At 40.5% G+C, this 23,477-nt stretch overlaps 2 protein-coding genes across 2 annotated transcripts in view; both read right to left on the bottom strand.

Annotated features, from left to right (window-relative positions):
- Positions 1–1,160: 1,160 nt before the first annotated feature.
- LOC128621714 (glutamate receptor ionotropic, kainate 4-like) lies at positions 1,161–7,545 on the bottom strand. Its single transcript, XM_053647669.1, has 3 exons — positions 7,475–7,545; positions 3,943–4,171; positions 1,161–1,663 (listed from the first exon to the last, which is right to left on the bottom strand). Exons 1-3 carry the CDS (start codon positions 7,543–7,545, stop codon positions 1,550–1,552), a joined length of 414 nt encoding a protein of 137 aa, XP_053503644.1. The 3' UTR covers positions 1,161–1,549.
- Positions 7,546–9,386: 1,841 nt separating this feature from the next.
- The window catches only part of LOC128621833 (glutamate receptor ionotropic, kainate 4-like), a 44,145-nt gene continuing 30,054 nt past the window's right edge, over positions 9,387–23,477 (bottom strand). The window contains exon 3 of the mRNA XM_053647827.1: positions 9,387–10,281. Coding sequence (XP_053503802.1) covers positions 10,036–10,281 — 246 coding nt within the window. The 3' untranslated portion in view covers positions 9,387–10,035. The remainder of the gene's footprint in view (positions 10,282–23,477) is intronic.

The raw sequence follows: 23,477 nt of genomic DNA, 5'->3' as shown, positions 1-23,477 counted from the left end.
TTATGTCTGAGAACCAGCACAAACAGCTTAGTACAACTGGCACTGAGTGGTCATTATCACTAATTGCAGACTGTTCATAATGCCCGTGACTGCAATCACGCAACATTAGCTTATATGCTTCACTTTATTTGTTCCCTCACTCTCAGAGCCTGTCTGCAATGATGATAATTGTTTAAGGTGACAATGCCCTTTCCAAAATGCCATTCATTAAACAAGAACATTCTCTATCAGGAACTGCAAATGCATTCAAACATTCCATAAAGAAGTGAGACCCCAGTAACAATGCAGTCCCATTTTGTTTTTCTAAATAACCAAACGTGCTACAAGACTGACAATGACCTGGAGAGAAATGTCTGTCTGTGTAAAGGTGAAGTGACTTTCAGATTAACTCCATAATCCTGCAAGACTGCATGGCCTTAAGGGACACGGACTTCATCAAAATCAAGCTGTTAGATATGAACTGTGCAAAAAGCAACACAGACATGTCAAAACGAGTCTAATAAAAGGAACTGTGTCTGATTGTTGCTGCCAGTCTGCTTTGTCTGCCTGTCCAAAATACTGAATAAATGCCCTTTTCCCTTTGCTAGCTATCAATCAAGCCCCAACAAAGATCTCAGCAGAGATGCCAAGTTGTTATATATGTGTGTTTAAGAACAAAGGTTAAGTGTTAATAGTCAAATAGATTTCAATGCCAGGAGGTTTGTGTGCATCTGTGGATGGAGGACGGTCACTCAGGGTCCGGCCCTGGACTGTCACTCAAGCAGAAGCTTCTGTGACAGATGTAGCCCATGTTTGCTTGGCAAATAGTAGACAAGACAAGTCACCAAGCATAACAGACATTCCCGTCAACAATGTTTGTCTTAAATGGCAAAGTCAGACACAGCCTGGGGTGAAGCTGGATGAAGCGGAATACACAAGACAATGAGAGAGACTGTAGCATGCAAAGTACTCAATTCAACCTGAAGTCTCATTCTGACACCTTGTATCAAGTTCAGTTATAATAATATGGGTATGTTCTCACTAAGTGGCAACCATTATGATTCTTTTCCTCCTAAACCCAATTTCCTTTCCTCCACCGAAAACTACATATTTGCTGAACTCATCCAGCTTTTTACACTGACCCTGTCATAGCAAACCCCGAACATGGTCTGATTTGCTTTCAGCCGTTGTCTAAGGGTCAACAGGATGCCGCCATTATTGTCAAAGCCAACAACAACAAAAAAAAATTAACTGCTTTAAGAGAGCTAATTCCAGACTGCCAAGATAATTAGAGAGAATGATATGGGTGTGTTCACCTCCACTGTCTCTGCAGGTCAGACAATCCTCATAACCAGCCGACCTGTTAGACACATGCTGATATTGGGGAGTAAAAGAGATGTTTTGAGTCAGTAAACACAAGTGAAGCAGGTCAATAAGGCTCCTCACAGTACCGTATGGCTGCTCAATGTGGCATTTGGGAGTGCTGAAGCATGCTAAATTCCTGCTATGAGAGAGAAAACAAAAGCACAATGGTGTATACCAGCAACTGAGAAGGACGTAAGTGGGAGAACTACTTTACCTGCCTTAGGCCATCCCTGCTGTTCTGCATGATGCGCAGGGCATAGTTAGAGCGCTGGCCCCTGCTGTTGAACTCGATGTGGCCTGTTAGACCTTCCAATTCTACCTATCCAGGAGAGGGAGACACAATATCTGGTCACTATAAGAGTGGTGTCATAGTGGATCATGTTGGTGAATAAAATGATGAAAACTATACCAATAATGGGATGACAGAGAACACATTAAAATATTATAGAATATATAACGATATATTTATGCAAATACGTATATTATAATACATTTTTGTCTGGAATCAAAGAATATTCATTAGAATATCCTGTGACTAATTGGCAATTGTCTTTTTACCAATACCGTTTACACATAAAACTGTTAAAGTTAAAGCATCTTGCATGGAAACATATTACATTACTAAAATAATACATTTGTATACAGAATAGTAAGAAAAAACAATGCTGTTATGCATTGTTACCAATAACATTCTCAGTCAAGAGGATTAAAAAAGCTTAGGTTTGTGTCTTAAGTGCTCTTCTCACTAGGTACAGTAAGACCACTTCTACTGAGTTGCATGGTTGCACTGCATTATAACTGTCTCCTTCAAATTATTTCCTTGGCCAGTTTATGACTAGAACAAATTCAATGTTATCTCAACTGAATTTCTTTAGCTGTAATGAGTAAAACTGTCAGGTAAGGTCGGTGGAGGCGGATGCAATTGCAGTAAGAGTTTATTGTGGAAATAGGCAGACAAATCCAAATCCCAAGGCAAAGACGTGACAAAACAACAACAACAACAACAAAAAAAAACAGGCAATGATCAAGAGCAAACCCCAGAAACAGGGCAAATCCAAAATCCAAAAACCAGGTCAGAATACCAGAGAAACAGTACACAGTAAACGGCTTGATAAGGTCAAGTAATCACATACTGAGCGCTACTTCACAACTGGCTGAATGTTCGTGGGCTGTTTGTATAGGTACAGGTGGAATTGTGAACAGGTGTGCATGGTTAAAATTCCAGTGACTGTGAATGTGACAGAATCTGCGTTCATGCCATGTTGTAATTACTGTAATTACGAGATCCCGATTTGTAAAAAGCGTTCACGTCCTCGTAGAACTCGTAATTACAACTTGTAAACTAGGAATTTTCCGAGAGCTCTGACTTGTACCACCTGGCCGCTGCAACGTCATGCAGAAACACTCAAAATGGTGACGGCTTCAGCAGTAACATATAGTTAAGTAGTTATCTCGTAATATTTCTGTGCAATAATTTGTATAACTGACTATTATTAATGTCTTATTAATGCAAGATTAATCTGAAAATAAATGAAAGACATACAATACGGTTTGATGAAGCTAGCACAGAGTTGGAGTTACCAATGCCTGTGTTATTAATAAACATGTTGTTGTTACCTGACGTGCTTTCTGTCTTCAATATTTAAAAATAAAAATGCGATTTAATGTTTTTTGCATTTGTCAACATCATCTCAGACAGATTCATTTTGGTGTACAGAAACGCATAATTCCGAGTCCGAGGTCGTGAACAGCTCTGAGTAGAAAGTCCGAGTTGTCATCTAGTAATTCTGGTCATTTCGACATTCTGTGAACGCACCGAGAGCTCATGTGTTTTGGGAAGTGTAGTCCGAGGTAGCTATGTTTGTAGGTCACGGTATGTTCTGGTGGATGTGCGAGTTGACCTGACAAAAAAGTCCAAAATAGGTTTAAGGTTTAAGGGCAAGTCAACTGGGTCCATGCCATGTTCTTCAGAAAATGATAAACAGAGAATCTGTAACACTTTTGTTCAAAACAAACAAACAAACAAACAAACAAACACCATTAAACTTACATTTAAGTTTTGTCATCTGTCCTCTTGTGTGATTTGTACTTTAACTGAACAGCATGCAGTTTATCTAATTTTAGGTTCAGGAAATGAAAGCTGAAATTCTGATCCAGCATCTCATATTAGTATCAAACCCAAATGTCTTCAGTGTATAGCACAAACAAAAGATAGATATGTACAGTAGATAGATAGATATGTTGTGACCCAAAAGCATTAGGATCAATTGATAAAAACACAATGTGAGAATATAGAGTTGATATATTTTCCATATTAATGTTACTGAATAGGTAATACTGTTAATGTTCCAGCAATGTATGGGCAGGAAAGCTTGTCACTTCTTTAGCAGTTAGTAAATGGTTAGCAATTTAACAATGAAAGGGGCACACCTTCACCTTCTAAAGAGTTATAATATGGATCACTGCTGCATGACATTTAAGAATGAACTACACTTCTAGCTCGATAATGGTGCACTGTAATGAATGTGTCACATGGATGATAATGAGGGTGTGTGCCCATCTGGAGTACAGGGCTTGATGCAGTGCTGCGTGTCTTACCATCCTCAAGTAGTTCATCAGGCTGGTGCCGTGCTCCCAGATCTTGGAGGACTTGCAAGAGAGCTGAGTTGCCCCCACGTTCTGGCTGCGGTTCAGCTCCTGTACAGCCGCAACTACTGTGTGTACGGCATCAAACAGCAGTGCAGATGAGAGCTGGGACACAAACACATGCAGCACAGAGCAGGTAGTTAAATCTGACTCTAGTTCAGTTGGATATATGTGTGTCAGCCTGGGAAAACAGCCACAAAAAAAAGGATTTTGAACAAAATAGTGTTTTTGATGCCTCAACGTTATGAAAGCATCAATATATTTCTCTAGAACGATGTGGAAGTCTTTTTTTCAACTACTTAACCTTGTCCAAGCTTTCTGTAGAGATCAGGTAGATAAGATAGTAAAAACAGTCAGTGTGTCTAAAGATGCCCAAAACCTTGCTGGATCAGTGTGAATTCCCCACACCATGGATGTCATGAAAACGGACATAAACCTAATCAACTGAGTATCTAATCAAATACTGGCTGTCAAAATGTCTGTGGATTCATTTGCGCTTCAGTTTAGTTGGACTTGACTCATTAAATGTAATTTTCTCCCTTTTTTTCTTTTTGAGTAACCAGATTGTAAAATGTTACATGGTCCATACAGGATTTGGTGATGTCTTTTATGATTGTTGCGGCCAAAAATACTTGATTGAACTGCAGCTTTTTTAAAAATTTGTGATGCAATTTGCAGAGGGTTTTTTTGTGTGCTTTTCTTGCAAAAAACGACTTGAATTGGCGAAATTGCAATTACATGAAATTGTTTTGCATGGCCTTTCGCAGTGACGTTTGCTGGTAAATGAGGCCTTTCAGTTGTACTCCTGTGTGACGCACATGAATCGAAGAGGGCTTTGACTGAATGTGCGTTGTGATGATGTCAAATGACACACCTTGGACCAAATCTGTGGAAAATCTGAGGTCATTTTGAAAAACTGAAGGCTCCTCAGAATATTGCGGAGTTTGCTTGATTTTGCATTAATTTCTGTGATCGCAAAATCCTGGAGGGACTGATAAATAACATTACTTCTGGAAAAGAGAAACACATAACATAATTCAATCCAGGAAAGGCAGAGGTTTTTAGAACTTATATAGTATAAATTTCACAGACATTAAACGATTGTTAAAAGAGGATCCAGCTTTGAAAATCCATAACTGGTAGCACTCTATGTAATGCTCTACTGTCCACTGTGTAGACACAATGCCATTGCCTCAGTTATGCTTGAATGAAGTGAGTACACTTTGTATCACATGGCTAAATGGTGGCTTGGTCAGGGAGCCGTGTGGGTAAGATTTTAGATTATATGGCTGGACTCCAACATGTTTTTCCATGCAATTTTTGAACAGCGTGGGAAACGGAAAGGGAAATGACTCCTCGTGTCTATAAGTGCTCTGGTGAACAGGGGGTGACTTTGTGAGTGTAGCTCATGCTGTTAAGGAAAGAAGTGGTGCACTACAGTGAGATACAGGTCTTTCGGTTAATCTCTGCACCGACCCACCTGCCTAACCTCACGCTAATAAAAGAAAGTGCTGAAATCCAGGGCTTAACTATACTCCTGCATATCCACTATGGCAAGGACATTAGAACACAGGCTCACTGCTCTGCATTTTAAACAGTCTGTACTTTCAAGACCAGTGTATCTAACACATTGCTCAGAGTCATTGTTGGGTTAAGCGTGCTCTCTTCATTTTCATCCTTCTACAACACTACACTGCAGTCTTAGCAAGTGGAAATACCCTGAATATAGACAAGTTAATCTAGTATTTATTATTATAAGATTACAATAAACCAATTATAAGATTATTAACCTTATTTCACTCATTTCCCCCATTTGTACTCATTTCAAGCTTGAAATAGTCTTGTTCTATTGGCAGATAATTTTGCTCATTTTAAGCATTTATTTCTAGAAAGAAGCAAGATTATCTGACAATAGAATACGAAAACTAAAACTGCAAGCTTGAAATGAGTAATAATGTCCAGAAATATCTTTAATGATCTTATATTTGGTTTATTGTAATCTTACAGTATGAAATACTAGATCAATTTGACTATATTCAAGATATTTTCACATGCTAAGATAAATTCAAACATTCTAATTATTCATTAAATATAAGACCTAAATACAGTAGAGGTGTTGACCCAATGAGAAAAATACAGCTGGTTTCTAAAAAAAACAAACAAACAAACAAACAAAAAAAACACATTTATTTTCTAAAATTCCTCCTCATGTTTTGTATATATTAAAAATATAAGACAACTTTAAGTAAAGTGCTTCAAAAATACTGTATGATAAATCTCCCAAATGTTATTAAATCCTGCTTCTGTGAAATCAAGACATGAAACAAGGATTATCTTAAATATTTTAGTACCTTATAATCTTTGCATGACCTAAAGGATTTTAAGCATGGAAAGAGAGGAGAGGGAACAAAGAACACAGAAGTTCCTGTTTATGTGGATGTATGAACATCTGCCTATGATAAATTATAAAAGCTTTGTTCCTCAGTTTTAGGGTTATCCAGAGGTCTACTAACAGCCGTGCAAACAGTTCAAACCCATTTAGTTCGTTATCCTCAAGGCGGTTTTCTCCAGAACTAGAGGAACATTATTGTTTGATCATTTCCTTGCCAAGAACCAATAGCCAAAGCTGTCAACTCGTGACCATGACCCCATGTGGTTAACCTATAAAAGGCCCTCACTATACCACATTCTTATCCTCTTTCCCATTATTGTCTTGTCTAGGATTTGAGGAAATATTTTGCATGCCAGTGCTTTGATATTTGTTAATATTGTTGTTGTTAAATCTGTAATCTCTAGATAGAGTGTATTGATAATGATTGGTGATGATCATTTTAATGTTTGACATTACTAATTCAGCCACAGTTGGCTGATTCGCCAAATAAGACACATGGTCGATTGTTTAAGCTGGTGTGCAGCAGCTTGGGAACAGCTAATCTTATAACCTTAATAAATCCATCCATCCATCCATTTTGTGTACCGCTTATCCTACACATGGTTGCAGGGAGCCTGAAGCCTATCCCAAGGGAGTCAGGGCACACGACAGGGGACACCCTAGACCCAATAGCACATACATTCACACACTAGTGACAATTTGGAAATGCCAATCAGCCTACAAAGCATGATGTGGGAGGAAACCAGAGTATCCAGAGGAAACCCCTGAAGCATGAGGACAACATGCAATCTCTGCAGGGCGGAGGCGGGACTCAAACCCTCAACCATGGAGGCAAACGTGCTAACCACTAGGCCTCCATGCCTTCTTAATAAATCCATAAATACTTAATTTGTGTATTCCAGGGCCAGATGGCAAGTTGTTAGTTCTGCCAAGCCCTGATGAATTTGGACAATGGACACAATCAATGTCCAAATTGTTTGGGTCCTGAACATCTAGAGCAGGCATTTACAGAGCCTTGTCCTAACTGCAGCATAATAGTGATGTGATAAGTGCACCTTTCAGACTATGGATATACTGCTGGCTATTCATCACCTCCAGCACTGCGCTGCCACAGCAAGGAGAGCTGCAAAGCCATCTGGGAAGAAAAATGTAAGCTCCTTCATGGTTTTGCAGCAGCAGGAACAGAAATGGCCAGAAAACACCGCTTATCAGTCCGATGAAAGAGGATAAGCGAGTGCCTGTATGGGCCAGTTGTTAGCGGTAACACAAGAGCACAACGAAGTGCAGAGCTCGAGGCAGCCTACAGCCACGTCTCATACAGAGACAGATCCTGATGCACTTTCAGTGTCTGTGTCTCCTCACTTTAGGTCCACTCCGGTCACTGATGGCCCACCACTGGAATGTCCGATGACCAGAGTAAAATGCAGAAATGTGGTTCAGCAGCAGCCAGTGATAATGATATTAAATAAAACTAACTCATGGTCTAACTCATGGTATAGTCACACAACAGAGCGACTGGGCTAACCCACAATGTATCAACAGCATTAACGCACCCTTGTGCACACTCAAAAGTGCATTGAAGCTGTGACCCAAGGTTAAGAATAATGACTTGAGTACAGACACAGATGGTCTCACAAGTGGTATAGGCTAATGAAGCCCCGTTTTTATATCTGCATGGCATGTAGCCAAATGCAAATGAACTGACCTGATGGTTCGTAAAGTATATGACACTATGGCAAATGTGGGTTGTTTCCATATCACCAGGCACAGTTTCTCCTGGCGCTTAATGAGATACTGCCCATAAACTGCAGGTGATATCCATACATATAGACCCACACAAGCTGGTTGGCTCAAATATATATGCCAGATGCTCGATACAAACACAGTGAACACACTGTGCTGCCGCTAGTTCCTGCAATGTCTCTAGTGTCAGGGAGGTACTAGAATGTCACTTTTGTCCAAAACACAATCTGGACATTTTAAAGCAGCAGGCTAAATTTAGGCACCCTTGTCTGCCATCAATAATGTTTCGATTTTTCAGTTTGATCCCTTGATTCTGTTTAGTTAGTCTGCTGCACAGACTGCCCTAACATTCACACTATTCCCACAAAGATAGGATTCAGAAACTGCAGATAGATGGAGTTATGCAGGAGACAGTGCTGGTACTGCTGTGTTGTCTTGCTGGGACTCTACCATGAGTTCATTCGTTCTTTCGCAGACTGTTTGATGCTATGAGGCTCGACTTCCCAGACACCTGAGCCTTCTTGTTGGAGGAGTGTCCACACTTCAGCCCTATGCAGACTTTCTACATCAGCCTGAGATGCTGTTATCGAAACTCCAGTACTGAAACTGGGTATGATGCTGTACATACCATTTAGCTTAGAATGCTCAGTATGTCAGTCATATCACAAAGGCAGTGGCCACTAGTAGTGTGTGCATACCCTGAGGCATTGATCCAGTACAGGTGAGGCACTGTTTTGGAAAGGTGGAAAAACAAGTGTTGATGTTTTCATGTTAATGTCCTTCAAATGACAGCTGTGTGGCTAGTCCTCTAACATTTATTGGAAGTTAGTCACACATAATAGTGCAGACAGACAATATAAAGGCTTTTTTTAATTTAATTTTTTTTTTTTACATCAATCACCTAAAGATGAATTGAATTTTACAATGCGACTTGAAGTGGACAGATAAACACCAGTCTTCGGAGCAGAGCTGCATTTTGATCTGTTTGCAGGAAACTTATTGTCCAATCTGTTTCATGGACAGGGCATAGACAAACGTTTAGGGCCAGGATGTGTTGGCACATAATTGGCCATATCTACAGCTATATGCCTTTCTATTGCCTTCACTAAATGGATGAAACTGCAGCACATTCAGCACACTATGCAAGAAGAGAACCACGGATAGTGCTAGACATACTAATACATACAGTAACAATCTATTGTTTCACCCATTAACTGAAGGGCCCTCCATGCTTGTTACCTGTGAGTCCTGATGAGCAGGTCACTGTGGAAATGCAGACCACATACTCTTTTAAATTATTAATCTGACCCTTTGGAGCAAACCCATCATACTGCCATGTTTGCAATGGGTCAGTCATACTCTTGTACATACTGGTTAAGACATTGGACTACTGATTGGAAGGTTGTGAGTTCAAATCCCAGAACCACCAAGCTGCCACTGTTGGGCCTTTGAGCAAGGCCCTTAACCCTCAACTGCTCAGTTGTATAAAAGAGAAAATTAGATAAATGTAAGTCGCTCTGGATAAGGGCATCTGACAAATGCTGTAAATGTAAATGGTTAAAATACAAGCCAGTGGAAAGTTTTCTCACAATGTGCTAAACATTGGGCATTTCTACCATTTAGAATTTTTACAGAATCAGTTAGTGTCTCTTTCTGGGTCTACCCTAAAAGTTTACATGGCAGCATTGTCTGTGTAATGGGGACAAATTGATGGTTTGCCACTGGGACTGCATAAACTAGTCAAAACCTTCATAGGTGCTGACTTTGCTATTGGATAACAAGCAGGAATAGGGGGAAAAGGAATGCTCCACTAGTTTAGAAGGAAAATGCCCTTGAGGTCCTTTACTCAGTCATAGAACCATGACACATAGTTTTCTATTCTACTTACATTAAAAGCCAGAAAAAGTAATCTACAAAAAAACAAAAAAACAATTGAAAATGGTAAAAAGCAACACAAACAGCAAAGTTTTTGACAATAATTTTGTATTAAATACCGGCGTGCCAGCAAAAGGGGCATGATCACAGTTCTCCTGCCAGGAGCGGTTGAGGCTGAGAAGGAAATCTTGGAAGAATGGGTGTGTTCTATTGAAGACTGAGAACCCGATGATGTTCACCCGTTGATCAGCTACATCATCCAGTCGCAGCAGAGAGAATTCCTAAGGGAACACAGCAAATATGAGTTTAATTGTATAAAATACAATACCTTCTGAATGTCAAGAACATGGCATATTGCTGACTTCAATCCATCCATCCATTTTCCATACCGCTGTTCCTACACAGGGTCACGGGGGAGTGTGGAGTCTATCCAAAGGGGTGCCAACCCATCGCAACACACAATCGCACACACATTCACAAACTACGGACAATTTGAAATGCCAATCAGCCTACAGTCTGTACTACTTGTCTTTTGACTAGGTGGGGAAACTGGAGTACCCTAGGAAACCTCCAAAGCATGGGGAGAACATGCAAGCTCTGTGCACACAGGGTGGAGGCAAGACTCAAACCTCTCTGTGGCCCTCCTCCAAGTCTAAACTTGTCTAAATGTCTAAGAATGCCACAGAATTGTGAGTGATTGAGAGCATACAAGCAAGGGTGTACAAGCAAGCATTTGTGACTGTCAAGACATCATCACCTTCCCAGATGTTGTTTGTTGTGTTCAGCCTGGTGCTTCCACAAGGTCTCACTATTCAGCAATACTGGCAAATAGTTACACACTCAGTGTCATTACTCACACATGTGCTTATGTGGATTGTTTCTACAAGTGCTGAGCAGGGAATAATTAGAAATAATTGTTTGTAATGTGATGACCAAAGAAAACCTAATTTTCCAATTGGAGACAAATGAATTTCACAATCAGTTTCGTCAGGTCCGTAGCGCTCTAGCGCTCAGTAGCGCTCTAACTTTATTTGAAGATATTTTTCTCTCTTTTCTGCTCTCTGATCTAAACAAAGCTACTTGCTGTGATTGGGCATTGCTAACAGTTGCAAGTGGTTTTGAGTAATAGACTGCTGCTGAGTCTTCTTCCACACAGTCTTTGACAAAATGTGCAATAAGGGCACATGAGCACCCATTCCCTTTACTGGGATGTCATGTGCCTGCATAAACCAGGATATTGAGACTGCAAGTGTGCAATTTGGGGCCAAAAAAAAAAAAATCCACTACACTAATCATTCTGTTTTTCTACCTGTTGTAATGTAGTGTACAGTTCGTTGGATAAATAACAAAGATTGAAGTATTGTGCTATGTATCCTGTGCGTAAAACTCTACTGCAATCCAAAAATTTTTTCCCAACATGCACCATATTTCAAAAGAAGGTCAATAGAAAAGTCCCTGTGTCTGGACTCACACTATTACAGTACAAGTCCCTGACACCATCACTGACTCTAGGCATACTGACGACAGGTCATATGCTGAATACAGGACCCAATAAATGCACCATACAGAGAGGCACAGAGTAGAAAAAGAGAAAACCGGGCTGCTTTGGGACTGCAGCAGAAGTCTTCAGAGACACACCAGCAAAAGCCTCGTCTTAGTTGAGCAAGCCTTGAACAGCTGTGATCAAAGGAATACTCAGGCCCTATGATTACAAAAACAAAGTCAGGAGAGGTGTGAAACTCAGACTCAGTGAAAGCAGTGAGAGGAGAGATGGATAAGGAAGGAGTGGAGAAGAGTAATGTACTGCAGTGACTTCAGGAGACAGTGCCTTTTAGTGCAAACCTGTGGGAGAGATGGAAAAAGACAGGGAAGCAGAGGGAGAGAGGCAAGAAGATCAAATACGAACGAATCCTCTTCGCTTTTTGTTTAAAAGTGAAACAGTCTGCCTGAGTCCACTCCAGGACAACCATTTCTGCATTTGTTTCTGCATCTTCCTTTCTGACGAGAAGCAATTTATAACGTACGGCAAGTCACCACAGTGCACCACACTGATCCAATCTATATCCATTCTGGGTAAATGTGAGACAACCTCCTGAAAAAAAAATGTCCAATACTAGGCTAGTTTATAGGATTGCTCAGAGCATGATAAAGTTAAAGTGATGCATTAAAGCTATTGAAACTAAAGAGTGCAATTACAGTAACCAATTTCAAGCTTTTTCCCCCAAAAGATGCAACACATAAATAACAACTCTCGAGGCTGGAGATGACAGGACCCTTGGGGACAGGAGTTGGCCCTGATCTCTGACAGCTTGACTGAAGACAAGGGGATAGAGAGAAGGCGGAGGACAGGTGAGGTACTGACAGGTTGGCAATGAGCCTCCTGACACAGCCTGTCACCTAGACATCAGCCAGAGCATACTAGGAGCTGGGCCAGAATGCACACATCACACCACACTCTCTCTCTCTCTCTCTCACACACACACACACACACACACACACACACACACACAGGGGGTCCAGATTTGCAGTGCATAGTTTCTCTCCCACATATATACATACACACCATAATCTAGGCTCCCCATGTCAAACTTTATGATAATACGCTGTGATAATATTTTCACAAATCCAAACAATGACAAAAGAGAATAAATTAATTCAACATCCATCATTCTTTCAATCACTTTTTCAAAATAGACTTATTCACACGGAGAGAAAATCTGTTACTCAATACACCAGATATAACAGGCAATAAAGACTTATAACTAGGCATCAAGCTGTTATACAAAAATATGAATCTAGGATTAACTACAGAGATAAATATCACCCAGAGGAGCCCTGTCACTGGTATGTTTTGTGGATTCAGAGTTCACATAGAGGGATTTGGGTAATCACTTTATTTATCCTTGAAACCAAATGTAACACACTGGACTCAGGAGAAGGTTTAAATTCAGTTAAAGCTCAGTAATAATTCCCAATACAAATCCAAAACAGTAGAGCAGACAAACAACAAAAGACAATCAGGCATCAAACGACTAGACTAGGGACAAGACTTCCAACTGGGGAATTGGCAAGACTTCGCAATGAACTATTGAACTTACACTATATGGCCAAAAGTTTGTGGACACCTAACTATCACACTCTCATGTGCTTTTTGAATATCCCATTCAGATTTAGTTGCCCATTTGCTGTTCTAATAACCCCCACTCTTCTAGGAAGGCTTTCATTTAGATTCATTGGGGTTGAGGTCAGGGCTCTGTGCAGGCCACTCGATTTCATCCACTCCAACTTTGGCAAACCATGTCTTTATGGACCTGACTTTGTGCATAAGGGTATTGTCATGCTGGAACAGGTTTGTGCTCCTTGGTTCCAGTGAAGGGATATTGTAAAACTAAAGCATTTAAAGACATTCTAGACAATTCTGTGCTTCCAACTTTCCAAATGACTTCCTGGGAAACTTCACTCCCCAAACATCAAAGTGATTTCTGCTGCCTTGACATAAAGAGGTCACACATGTCTTTGAAAAATAGAAAAGGGGCATTTAGCCAGGAACTGAATGGCTCACATCTTTAATATCCTACCAGAGTCGAAAAATGTTGTAAAATAGTTTATTTTGGGTCACTAGAGAGAGAGAGAGAGAGAGAGAGATCTATATATCTATATCTATCTATCTATCTATATATACATATGCACATGCTGTTACTGTGGTACTGTGAGTCTCCCTGGAAAGCTTAATGAAATATTTATTCAGACAGGTTGAACTGACAGGTTGGATTTGCTGAAAGGTTTTCGGTCATGGATACACCATACACAGAAATCCTCATGTCACAACCTTAGGCATGAAACGTATCTAGCTGCTATCAATCAGTGTCTTGAAGTCAGTATTAAACCAGAGATGATATAAGGAGTCTGAACATTGCGGATACCCACTAATACCATCATATGATGTAGGACTGAAGCAAAATAAGCTTTTTTTTTTTCCCTCTACTGAACAGTTTAGGATAAGTTGTTTGGTATTGAGCCCTTTTCACACTTTTGGGTTTTTTCTATCAGACATAGCCTTCACAAGTTAACTTTACTTCTGCTACAATAACAACAAATACTATTTATGAGAAATGTTACAGGAAATAAAACTGTGCAGTGAAATTAAAGAAACATCTTGAAATTTCAGCACAATTATGAAACTTGTTTCTAGACATTTTTTTTTACTTGTTACACCACGGCCAGCAGATGGCACTGTGGCACGGCTCCTGACGAGTCATGTGACTTTGTTTTGGTTCGCTCGCTTCCTGCTTGAGCATTTAGTTTAAGTGTCTTTAATTTGCCCCAGGTGTCCATGGTTTTGTTGTGATTATGTCTACCATTTAAACCCCTCGGTTATGGAGCACTTTGCTCAGTATTATCATTTGTATAGCTGATGTTGTTTGTTTCCATGCCACGATTCCAGTTTCTTGGTTTCCGGTGAAGACTGCGTTTTCTTTGATTGTGAGTTACGTGTCTAATAAAGACTTTGATCTGCACCTGCATCTGCCTCCGGTCCCGATCTGTTACAGAATACTGAGCCCACCAAATGGAAGCAGCAGATCAACAAAATGAGTGCGGAGTTGAACCGAGTGTTCTGGGAGAGGAACAGACTAATGGATGAAGCACTGGCACGGATTACTCACCAGATCTCGCAGCAAAAGCTGCTGCAGTGAGCCGGTCCATGCGCCACGCCACCATCCGCGTCGTTCCGGGAGCTCAACCAACAGCTCAGCGAGGAACTTGCTCGGCTCAAGCGCATGGTAGCAGAACAGACAGATGCAAGCTGAGTTACGCGCCACGTCGTCCCCCGCGCCCTTGACCCCGTCCCCACCACCGGAGAACCACGCCGTGCAATGCAGCCAGCAAAGCGGCCGGAACATCTGGGGCTTCCCACTGCAGGGGAACTGTACAGCGCCACGCAGCCAGCAAAGTGACCTGACCATCTGGGGCTTCCCACTGCAGGGGAATTGCACCACGCTATGCAGTCCAGAGGTGAAGGCTGGCCCAGAAATTTTTTCGGGGGGGGGAGGCAACGAAGACAGCAGAGCTCCAGCCTGAGGCCTACAGGGAGGCCTCAGCTGTGGAGCTCCGGCCTGAGCCGCTGGGGGCGGTGCCCAGTGTTCCAGAGCTGCCGGGGGTGGCACCCTGCATTCCAGTTCCAGTGGCGCCGGGGGCGGCACCCAGTGTTCCAGTGGCGCCGGGGGCGGCGCCCTGCGTTCCAGTGCTGCCGGGGGCGGTGCCCAGTGTTCTCATGCTGCCGGGGGCGGTGTCCAGTGCCACTGGGGGCGGTGCCCTGACTTTCAACCCCGGTGGGGGTGTTGCTCCGCCCATCTGCTGCCTGATGGAGGCTGCCTCGTTTTCCGTGGCAGCGAGAGACAGCTCGCACAGGGGCCCAGGACCCCTGTTGGAGGGAGGTTCTTGGTGCTCCGAGAGGAGCACCTTTTGGAGGGGTGTTCTGTTACACCACGGCCAGCAGATGGCACTGTGGCACGGCTCCTGACAAGTCATGTGACTTTGTTTTGGTTCACTTGCTTCCTGCTTGAGCATTTAGTTTAAGTGTCTTTAATTTGCCCCAGGTGTCCATGGTTTTGTTGTGATTATGCTTACCATTTAAACCCCTCGGTTACGGAGCACTTCGCTCAGTATTATCGTTTGTATAGTTGATGTCGTTTGTTTCCATGCCACGATTCCAGTTTCTCGTTTTCCGGTGAAGACCGCGTTTTCTTTGATTGTGAGTTACGTGTCTAATAAAGACTTTGATCTGCACCTGCATCCGCCTCCAGTCCCAATCTGTTACATTACTAATATCAAGCTTTAAATTTTCTTATTCTATTGGCAGATAATTTATCTTCTTAGAAATGAATGTTAAAAATGAGCAAATTTATTTGCCAAAACAAGAACAGTTCGAGCTTGAAATGAGTCAAAAATGGCTAGGGATTGGCTTAATAATCTTACATTTTGTTTATTGTAATCTTATAGCAGGAAATACTAGTCAATTTGATTATATTCAAGATCTTTCCACTTGTTAAGATTATGTTTTTGCAGTGAATGCAGCCCTAACTACCACTTTGCTGTTGATTTAAAATTGAAACTGAACAATTAATCATCATCATTCTCACTACGAGTATTAACTCCGCTCTCAATTAACTACAAATACTGTACAGCCAGTTAACATTGGCAAAATCATTTGCGCTAAGTCTTTCCCCTATCTCCAATTTTATCATTTTGTAATGTCTTGGCAGCATTGATAAAGATGAGGTGCAAAATCTTTTGAGCTAAGGTGCTAATAATGCCAATGTTTCTGTGGTAAACATTGTCTACATCTCTAGTTTTTGTGTTTGAAAAGAGCCCGTTAGCTAGCTAGATATCAAAATTACAGCCAGTCAGTTTACTCTAATCATGGTTGTGCATACTGGCTAACATCACACAGCTGAGAAATTCTTTAGCTGGCCAGCTAATGTTAGTTGGCTTGTTCGTTAATGGTGTTTGCTTGCCTGTGTGCTGCATTCATATGAACTTCAAAAAAACTTTCCAACTTGGAAAGAATTTGACCTCCATGTTAGAATTCCAAGTTGGCATCTCCTTTATAATGCAACCCAGGAGTGAGGCTACATATATTACATGCAATACTTTCATGGAAATGGACTTGAAATTTAACTGACTGACTCCCTGCTGAAAAAACCCAACAGACATCATTACAGAAATTCTAATGGTTTCCACTACACATACCATTAAAACCATTAACAAATGTAATGTATTTTGGGCCTTATTCTATTAGGATTGAATGGTTTGCATTGGTTTCCACTAGACATAAACATGGCACCAATAGAACCCAACACATTACCAGTAGAGTCCCACAAGGCCCATGATGGTTTCTATTAAAACCAATACAATTCCCATTATAGCCACTAAAACCATTAGAATTTCTGTAATGGTTTCTATAGTTTATTTTCAGCAGGGTGCAACACTCCCAAAGATTACAAAGATATATGCTAACGTTTCACTTAAACAGCACTAAATGCGAATGCTAGTTAATGTTAGATTAAAAAATAAACCTCTACTTTTAACTAATTGTGAATGCTTTTATTCAGAATAAAGCGAGATATTCTGTTCTTCCAGAACTCTCCCACATGATGTGAATGCAGAATTCATCTCCTGAGGCTTGATCACAGCACCTGCTTGCCTTCAGCATGTATGTTTAATTTTTTACCAGCTCTGTTCTCGCTGCCCTGGTCTCTCTCTGTTTGTACTCTGTGCATGGCTGCCTCGACTCCTGGCACCACGGTGCACCTGTGCACTCACTGTGTGAGGTTCTATGCGTCTCCACTGAACTCACTTCACAGCACTGATGTAGCATGTCGGCATTGATAAAATCAAGTAGATGTGAGCACAGATACAGCTTTCTCCTTGCATTTTAAACTGACCTTGAATGTGACAATGGCACTATACAAACAAAAATGATCAATAATTGTTGTTTGCAAAATGAGCAAGCTAATATTCTTGGACACAGCTGATTATCCTACAACTTTAATGTTAACTAACTACTACAGTGCCTCTTAGCTAACTGCTCAGATGTTAATGATACAGCTAATGGAGGTCACGGTGGCTTAGTATGTTTATCTCACACCTATGAGGTTGGGGGTTCGAATCCCGTCTCTGCCCTGTGTGCACGGAGTTTGCATGTTCTTCCTGTGCTTTGGGGGGTGTCCTCTGGGTACTCCCCCAGTCCAAAGACATGTGTTGTAGGCTGATCGGCATTTCCAAATTGTCAGTGGTGTGTGAACATGTGCAACTGTGTCCTGCATTGGGCTCACACTCCATCCAGGGTGACCCCTGCCTTGTGCCCCAAGTTCCCTGGGATAGGCTTCAGGCTCTTGAGTAGGATAAACAGTACAGAAAATGGATGGACATCGCTAATGTTATGCAAATTCTTTCACCTGTTATCCACGTTTTTTTTCAGTCCATACAGGATTTTTGTGATTGTTGCGGCCAAAAATGCTTGATTTTACTGTGGTTATTTTTCTTCAAAATTTGCAAACAAGTTTGCAGAAAACTACATGAATTGGCGAAATTGCAAAATTGTCTTGCACAGTCTTCTGCAGTGATGTTTGTTGGTAAATGAGACCTTTTAGCTGTACTCGTGTTTGATGCATATGAATCGAAGGGTGCTTTGGCTGAATGCATGTTGTCATGTCACATGACGGTTCTTGCCCCAAATCTGTGGAAAATCTGCGGTAATTTTGAAAAATTGCAAGCTCCTGCAAATACTGTGGCATTTCATTGATTTTGCGTTAATTTCTGCGATCGCACAATCGCAAAGTCCTGGAGGTACCGTTTTTTTTTTAAATAATTTTTTTTTTTAAAGAAAATGTCAATGATGTTTAGAAAACTACTGTAATGCCAGAAGATAACGACATTCTCAGATGTAACAGATGCACTTTCATCAGGTTTTGAATATTTTACTACAAGACTTCTATACTGACTTGCAAATCACAATCATTACATAACTATGTGCAGGGAATGGATTAGCAATGCAACTGCTGTTACAAAATGATCTACTGTGAGTCATTTGCAAGAACAAATTTATACCAAAGAGATTTCCTCTTCTTTTTATCTTGCCGAAGCAACGAATTTGAACAGACCAGATATTTTATTCCATTATTTTATTACAACTGTAGGTTCAAATAACTTGAAAACAGTAACGCCTAAATCAAAAGTTTCCTATAATTAAAGAAATAATACTGGAAACCTGAGCTGAAGCAATACTGAAATGTACTTGTTATTACATACCGTAGTTATTCATAGTAGACATGCCCATGCAGTCTATTGGGCAATGAACCGCTTTATGCTCATATCAATTAGAATGAAATTAACATTCAATGCAAAAGAATATTACAAACTGTCAATAACTGCATTTGCACAAAACGAGTAATTGACAGAGTACTGTTTATGCAGAATGTTCGGAAAGAGGGAATGATAGAAGAGAGCAGGGGAAGTAATATTACACACCCATATCATCGCCTTCAGCTATTAGACTGAATTCCTACCTTTACCGCTATTTCATTTTTAAGAGAGTGCATATATTTTTTATGGTGTCTTCACAGTCAGGATATTTGAATTTGTCTAACAATGTGTAAAATAGTTTCATTACTTTATTGTTTCAGCTAAAGCCAACGCTAACAGTTAAAAGTGTAGCTGTTAATTAGATATTGCACACTGTATTTTGCAAATAGGGCAGTTGTTTTATTTTATATTAAGTGTATGAAATGATTTTATGTTGAGTTCTCCATAATGAAAAAGTATGTTTTGTTACTGATTACTAGAGAAACAGCAACAACAGCAGTGCATGTCCAAGAAGAAGCAAAACACATAAGTTCAAAGGAGTGTCTGTAGACAGAATTGTGTTTAGATTCAGAATTGGAAAAGGAGGGGAAAAAACAACAAATGCAGGTTTAAAGATTCAGAAGAAAAAAGAGTGACTTTCATTGTTTTTAAATGAGCATAGTGTGGAACCTATACAGCAGCTCCTTGGGTGCTCTTTGGGTGGCAAAATCTGTTGTACTGTCCTTTTTAGACACTGTTTCAATCCTCTATACTGTTTGTTCACACTGACAAAGAGGCAGGATGTCACTCATTTTCAATAGCTGTGTTTCCATCCAAGCTGTGAATTTAATTTATGTGGAAAATTGCAATATCTATGGAATCTAACCCTGCATTATTATTACTTTTTCTTTTTTGTTTTCTTGTGATCAAAACTTAATTTTCTCATGATCTTGACATAACAAAAATTGTTTTATCATGATCTTGACTTCATTTTCTCATGATCTTGGCATAACAAAATTGTTGTTCCTTTTTAGGGAACTCAACATTGCGTGAGCTTCACACTGTGGGAAGCGCCCTCACTCGTGACTGGTATCTGAAGTCTGTGTAAAATAACCCAGTCAGGTGATGTGGCATATCACGGTTCACGTGACTATAAAATGGAACCTGTAAACCATGTCATCAGCTCTCTCTTTTTTTCGGGCAATCAAGGTCAGGTCTATACGTCTTTCCCCTGATCGCTCTGCTCCCACAGGCTCTAGCAAGAGTTTGCCAAGATCGTGCTATGCCTGCTGCTAGTAGCACAAATTGGCCTGCTCAAGTTTGTTTCTCAGAGATAATATCTCTGCTGGATGGCACTCCCTGGGAGATTCCCATTCACAGGGATTTATTGTCTCAAGCCAGAGAGTTGATATAATCCCCCTCGGCCAGAACTATGGAAACTGTGAGTCTGGCCTCTGTGGGGCACCAGCTCATAGATTCTGGCCTTTCAACCGAGAGAAAAACTGTATGCATTCAAGCGGCAACTTTTTTATTGTGGTGTGAGGAACACCAGTGAGACCCAGTAACTGCACAATAGCTACAGCCCTGGAGTTCTTACAGGAATGTTTCCCAGCAGGGTTGGCTCCTTCTACAATTAGGGGCTGCATGGTGTCAGACTGCTGAGGCCCACGCATACTTTAGTGGGACATTCTGTGGTCCAGGAAGGTCTGTCAGGCAACCCATTTGAGCCCTTAGAGTCAGCTTCAAATAAGATTCTGATTCTAATGGTAGCTCTCTTGGCTAGCCCTGACATATCTGCTGCCCCTTCCTGCCTTGACTTTGCCCTGGATTAGCCAAGGCCTCCCTATATTCTAGGCCAGATTATTCCTAAGTGCCTACATCTGCTGCCCAGCCAGTAGCGTTGCAGGATTTCTCCCGTCCTCCGTTCCTTACACTGGAACGAGGAAGATTGCATCTACTTTGTTCAGTGAGGGCTCCTTTTACATCCACTGCTCTGGCCAGTGGCATACGTCGGAGCAGTTGCTGGTCTGCTTGGCAGTGTCAGGAGAAGTGATGCTGCATCAAAAAGCAGCGCATCTCTATCTGGATAGTGGAAGCAATCTCTATTGCTTATGAGGGGGGGTCATGTACCCTCTGATATTTGGACTTCACAGTCTTTACACATTTTACACCTCAAGTTAACAATATTTCTTTATTATATATAAATGTTTTCTCTTTTAGCATTGTCTACAAGACCACACTAAATATATATAAAGATATTAGTGAAGGACAATATTAGTGGAGGTCCTGCAATATTAGTGGACAGTGTCCTCCACTAATATTGACACCCTTGATAAATACGAGCAAAGAAGTCTGTGAAAAATTGTCTTTATTGTATAACATTTTGGTTTTTTGTTAAAACAAATTCACAAAAAATACTCTGCTCTCATGGATATCAAACAATTGCAAACAACACATGTTTATCAAAGAAAATATTTGTTAAATATAGGTGTGCAACAATTATTGACACCCCTATGAATTCATATGAGAAAAATTTATTTGAAGTATATTCCCATTGATACTTCACATTTTTTAGTACACCTGTGTGATTAGGAACAGGAAATTGTTCAGTCATGTCTTCCTGTTACACAGGGGTATAAATATGAGGTAACACACAGGCCAAATTCCCTTACTCATTCATAACAATGTGTAAGACCAAGGAATATAGCTGTGATGTGCGTCAAAAGGTTGTTGAGCTTCACAAAATGGGAAGTGGCTATAAGAAAATAGCACAAGCATTGAAAATGTCCATTTTCTCCATCAGGGCAATAATTAAGAAGTTCCAGTCAACTGGAAATGTTATGAATCAACCTGGAATTGGATGTGTCTCTATACTATCTCAATGCACTGTGAAGAGGATGGTTCAAGTGTCCAAAAAATCTCCAAGGATCACAACTGGAGAATTGCAGACGTTAGTTGCGTCGTGGGGTCAGAAAACCTCCAAAACTACAATCCGAAGTCACCTACATCACCACAAGTTGTTTGGAAGAGTTTCAAGCAAAAAGCCTCTACTCTCAAAAAGCTCTCATCTATGGTCAAATGAAACCGGAATAGAGCTTTTTGCCAATAAACACCAGATGTGGTTTTGGCGCACACAGAGAGGTAGCCATATGGAAAAGTACCTCATGCCCACAGTTAAATATGGTGGTGGCTCTTTAATGTTTTGGGACTGTTTTTCTGCCAGAGGACCTTGACATTTTGTTAGGATACATGGCATCATGGACTCTATCAAATATTAACAAATATTAAATGAAAACCTGACTGCCTCTGCCAGAAAGCTTAAAATGGGCAGTGACTAGATCTTCCAGCAGGTCAATGATTAAAAACATACATCAAAATCAACACAAAAATGAAGACGACTCAGAGCTGTTATCTTGGCAAAGAGAGGTAGTGCAAAGTATTCACTAAAAGGGTGCCAATAATTGTTGCACACCTATATTTAACAAAGATATTTTTTGAATAAACCTGTGCTTTGTATGCAATTGTTTGATATCCATAAGAGCAGAGTATTTTTGTGTTGTTTTTTTTTAACAAAAGATCAAAAGGTTAAACAATAAAGACAATTTTCCCAGCCTTTCCCATATTTACCAAGGGTGCCAATATTAGTTGAGGGTACAGAATATGTGTATCAAATAATAGTCATATGGTGTCAGCTCAAGCCATGAGAAAATTACATGTGTAATGTGTAAATAGAGCTTTAACTGCAGTAAAGCTAGCTGTCCTGTGCCATGGACACGGTTAAAAGGAAAACTTTGAGAATGTATTTACTGAACTACATTCATCTGCTTATCCATGTGAATTCATTTTGGTACAAACTAAACCATGTTCAAATATTTGTCAGGAACTGGTAGCAGAGGTAAATGCAAATGCAGATTAGTGTTTATTAAAATAAAGCTGTCACGGATTTCTCCTCGCGATGAATGCTCCGACAAAGCTTCCGGGTTTTCACTGACTGTTTACTTTTGACACACGTGTTTTGTTTTGGTTTCTGTCCTGTCTTCGCCCCTGTTATGTAATTGGTTCCTTCCTAATGTCTCAGCTGTTCTCGTTTCCCTCTGATTAGTTTGTATATTTAAACCCGTGTCACTGTTCTGTGCAAAGTATTGTGTGTTTATTGCCAGACCCGTACTGAGCTTTTTGATCCTTGTTTCATGGTTTTGATCATGTTTTTTCCTAACGTTTCTCGTCCAAGCCTAGTTTATGTTGTTTGCTGATTGCCTGACCCCTCGCCTGTTTTTTTGACCATGATATTGCCCTACATTTAGGGTTTGTCTGCCTGTCTCTTTAAGAATAGCTTTCTATAAGAACTAGATAAGCATGGCAATAGCATGCACACAGCGAGGAATAAATGACATACAACAAAGACTACAAATGACAAAAGAACTTACATGTAAATAGTGCTGCTAATTAGATGAAACAGGTGCTGGTGATTAGTGAATCATGTGACTTGGTCATGTGATGCGCTGGGGCTGACTGGGTGTGTAGTTCTGTGTTATATTCAGCACTACCATGACAATACTATTCTATAGTATTAAGTAGCACAATATTGATAAAGTATTTGAATATGTTTTATATTTTAATTATATATACACAT

The sequence above is a fragment of the Ictalurus furcatus genome, chromosome 17, assembly GCF_023375685.1.
Source record: "Ictalurus furcatus strain D&B chromosome 17, Billie_1.0, whole genome shotgun sequence".
Taxonomy (NCBI): Eukaryota; Metazoa; Chordata; class Actinopteri; order Siluriformes; family Ictaluridae; genus Ictalurus; species Ictalurus furcatus.
Note: the sequence above shows the minus strand (reverse complement) of the source record. Positions and strands in the feature narration are given on the sequence as shown.

Coding starts and splice junctions, on each gene's coding strand:
- LOC128621714 (XM_053647669.1), bottom strand. CDS start 7,545: ATGAAGGAGCTTACATTTTTCTTCCCAGATGGCTTTGCAGCTCTCCTT. Junction 4,172..7,474: donor GTGGCAGCGCAGTGCTGGAG/GTGATGAATAGC, acceptor CTGTTTTCCCAG/GCTGACACACATATATCCAA. Junction 1,664..3,942: donor TGATGAACTACTTGAGGATG/GTAAGACACGCA, acceptor TCTCCTGGATAG/GTAGAATTGGAAGGTCTAAC.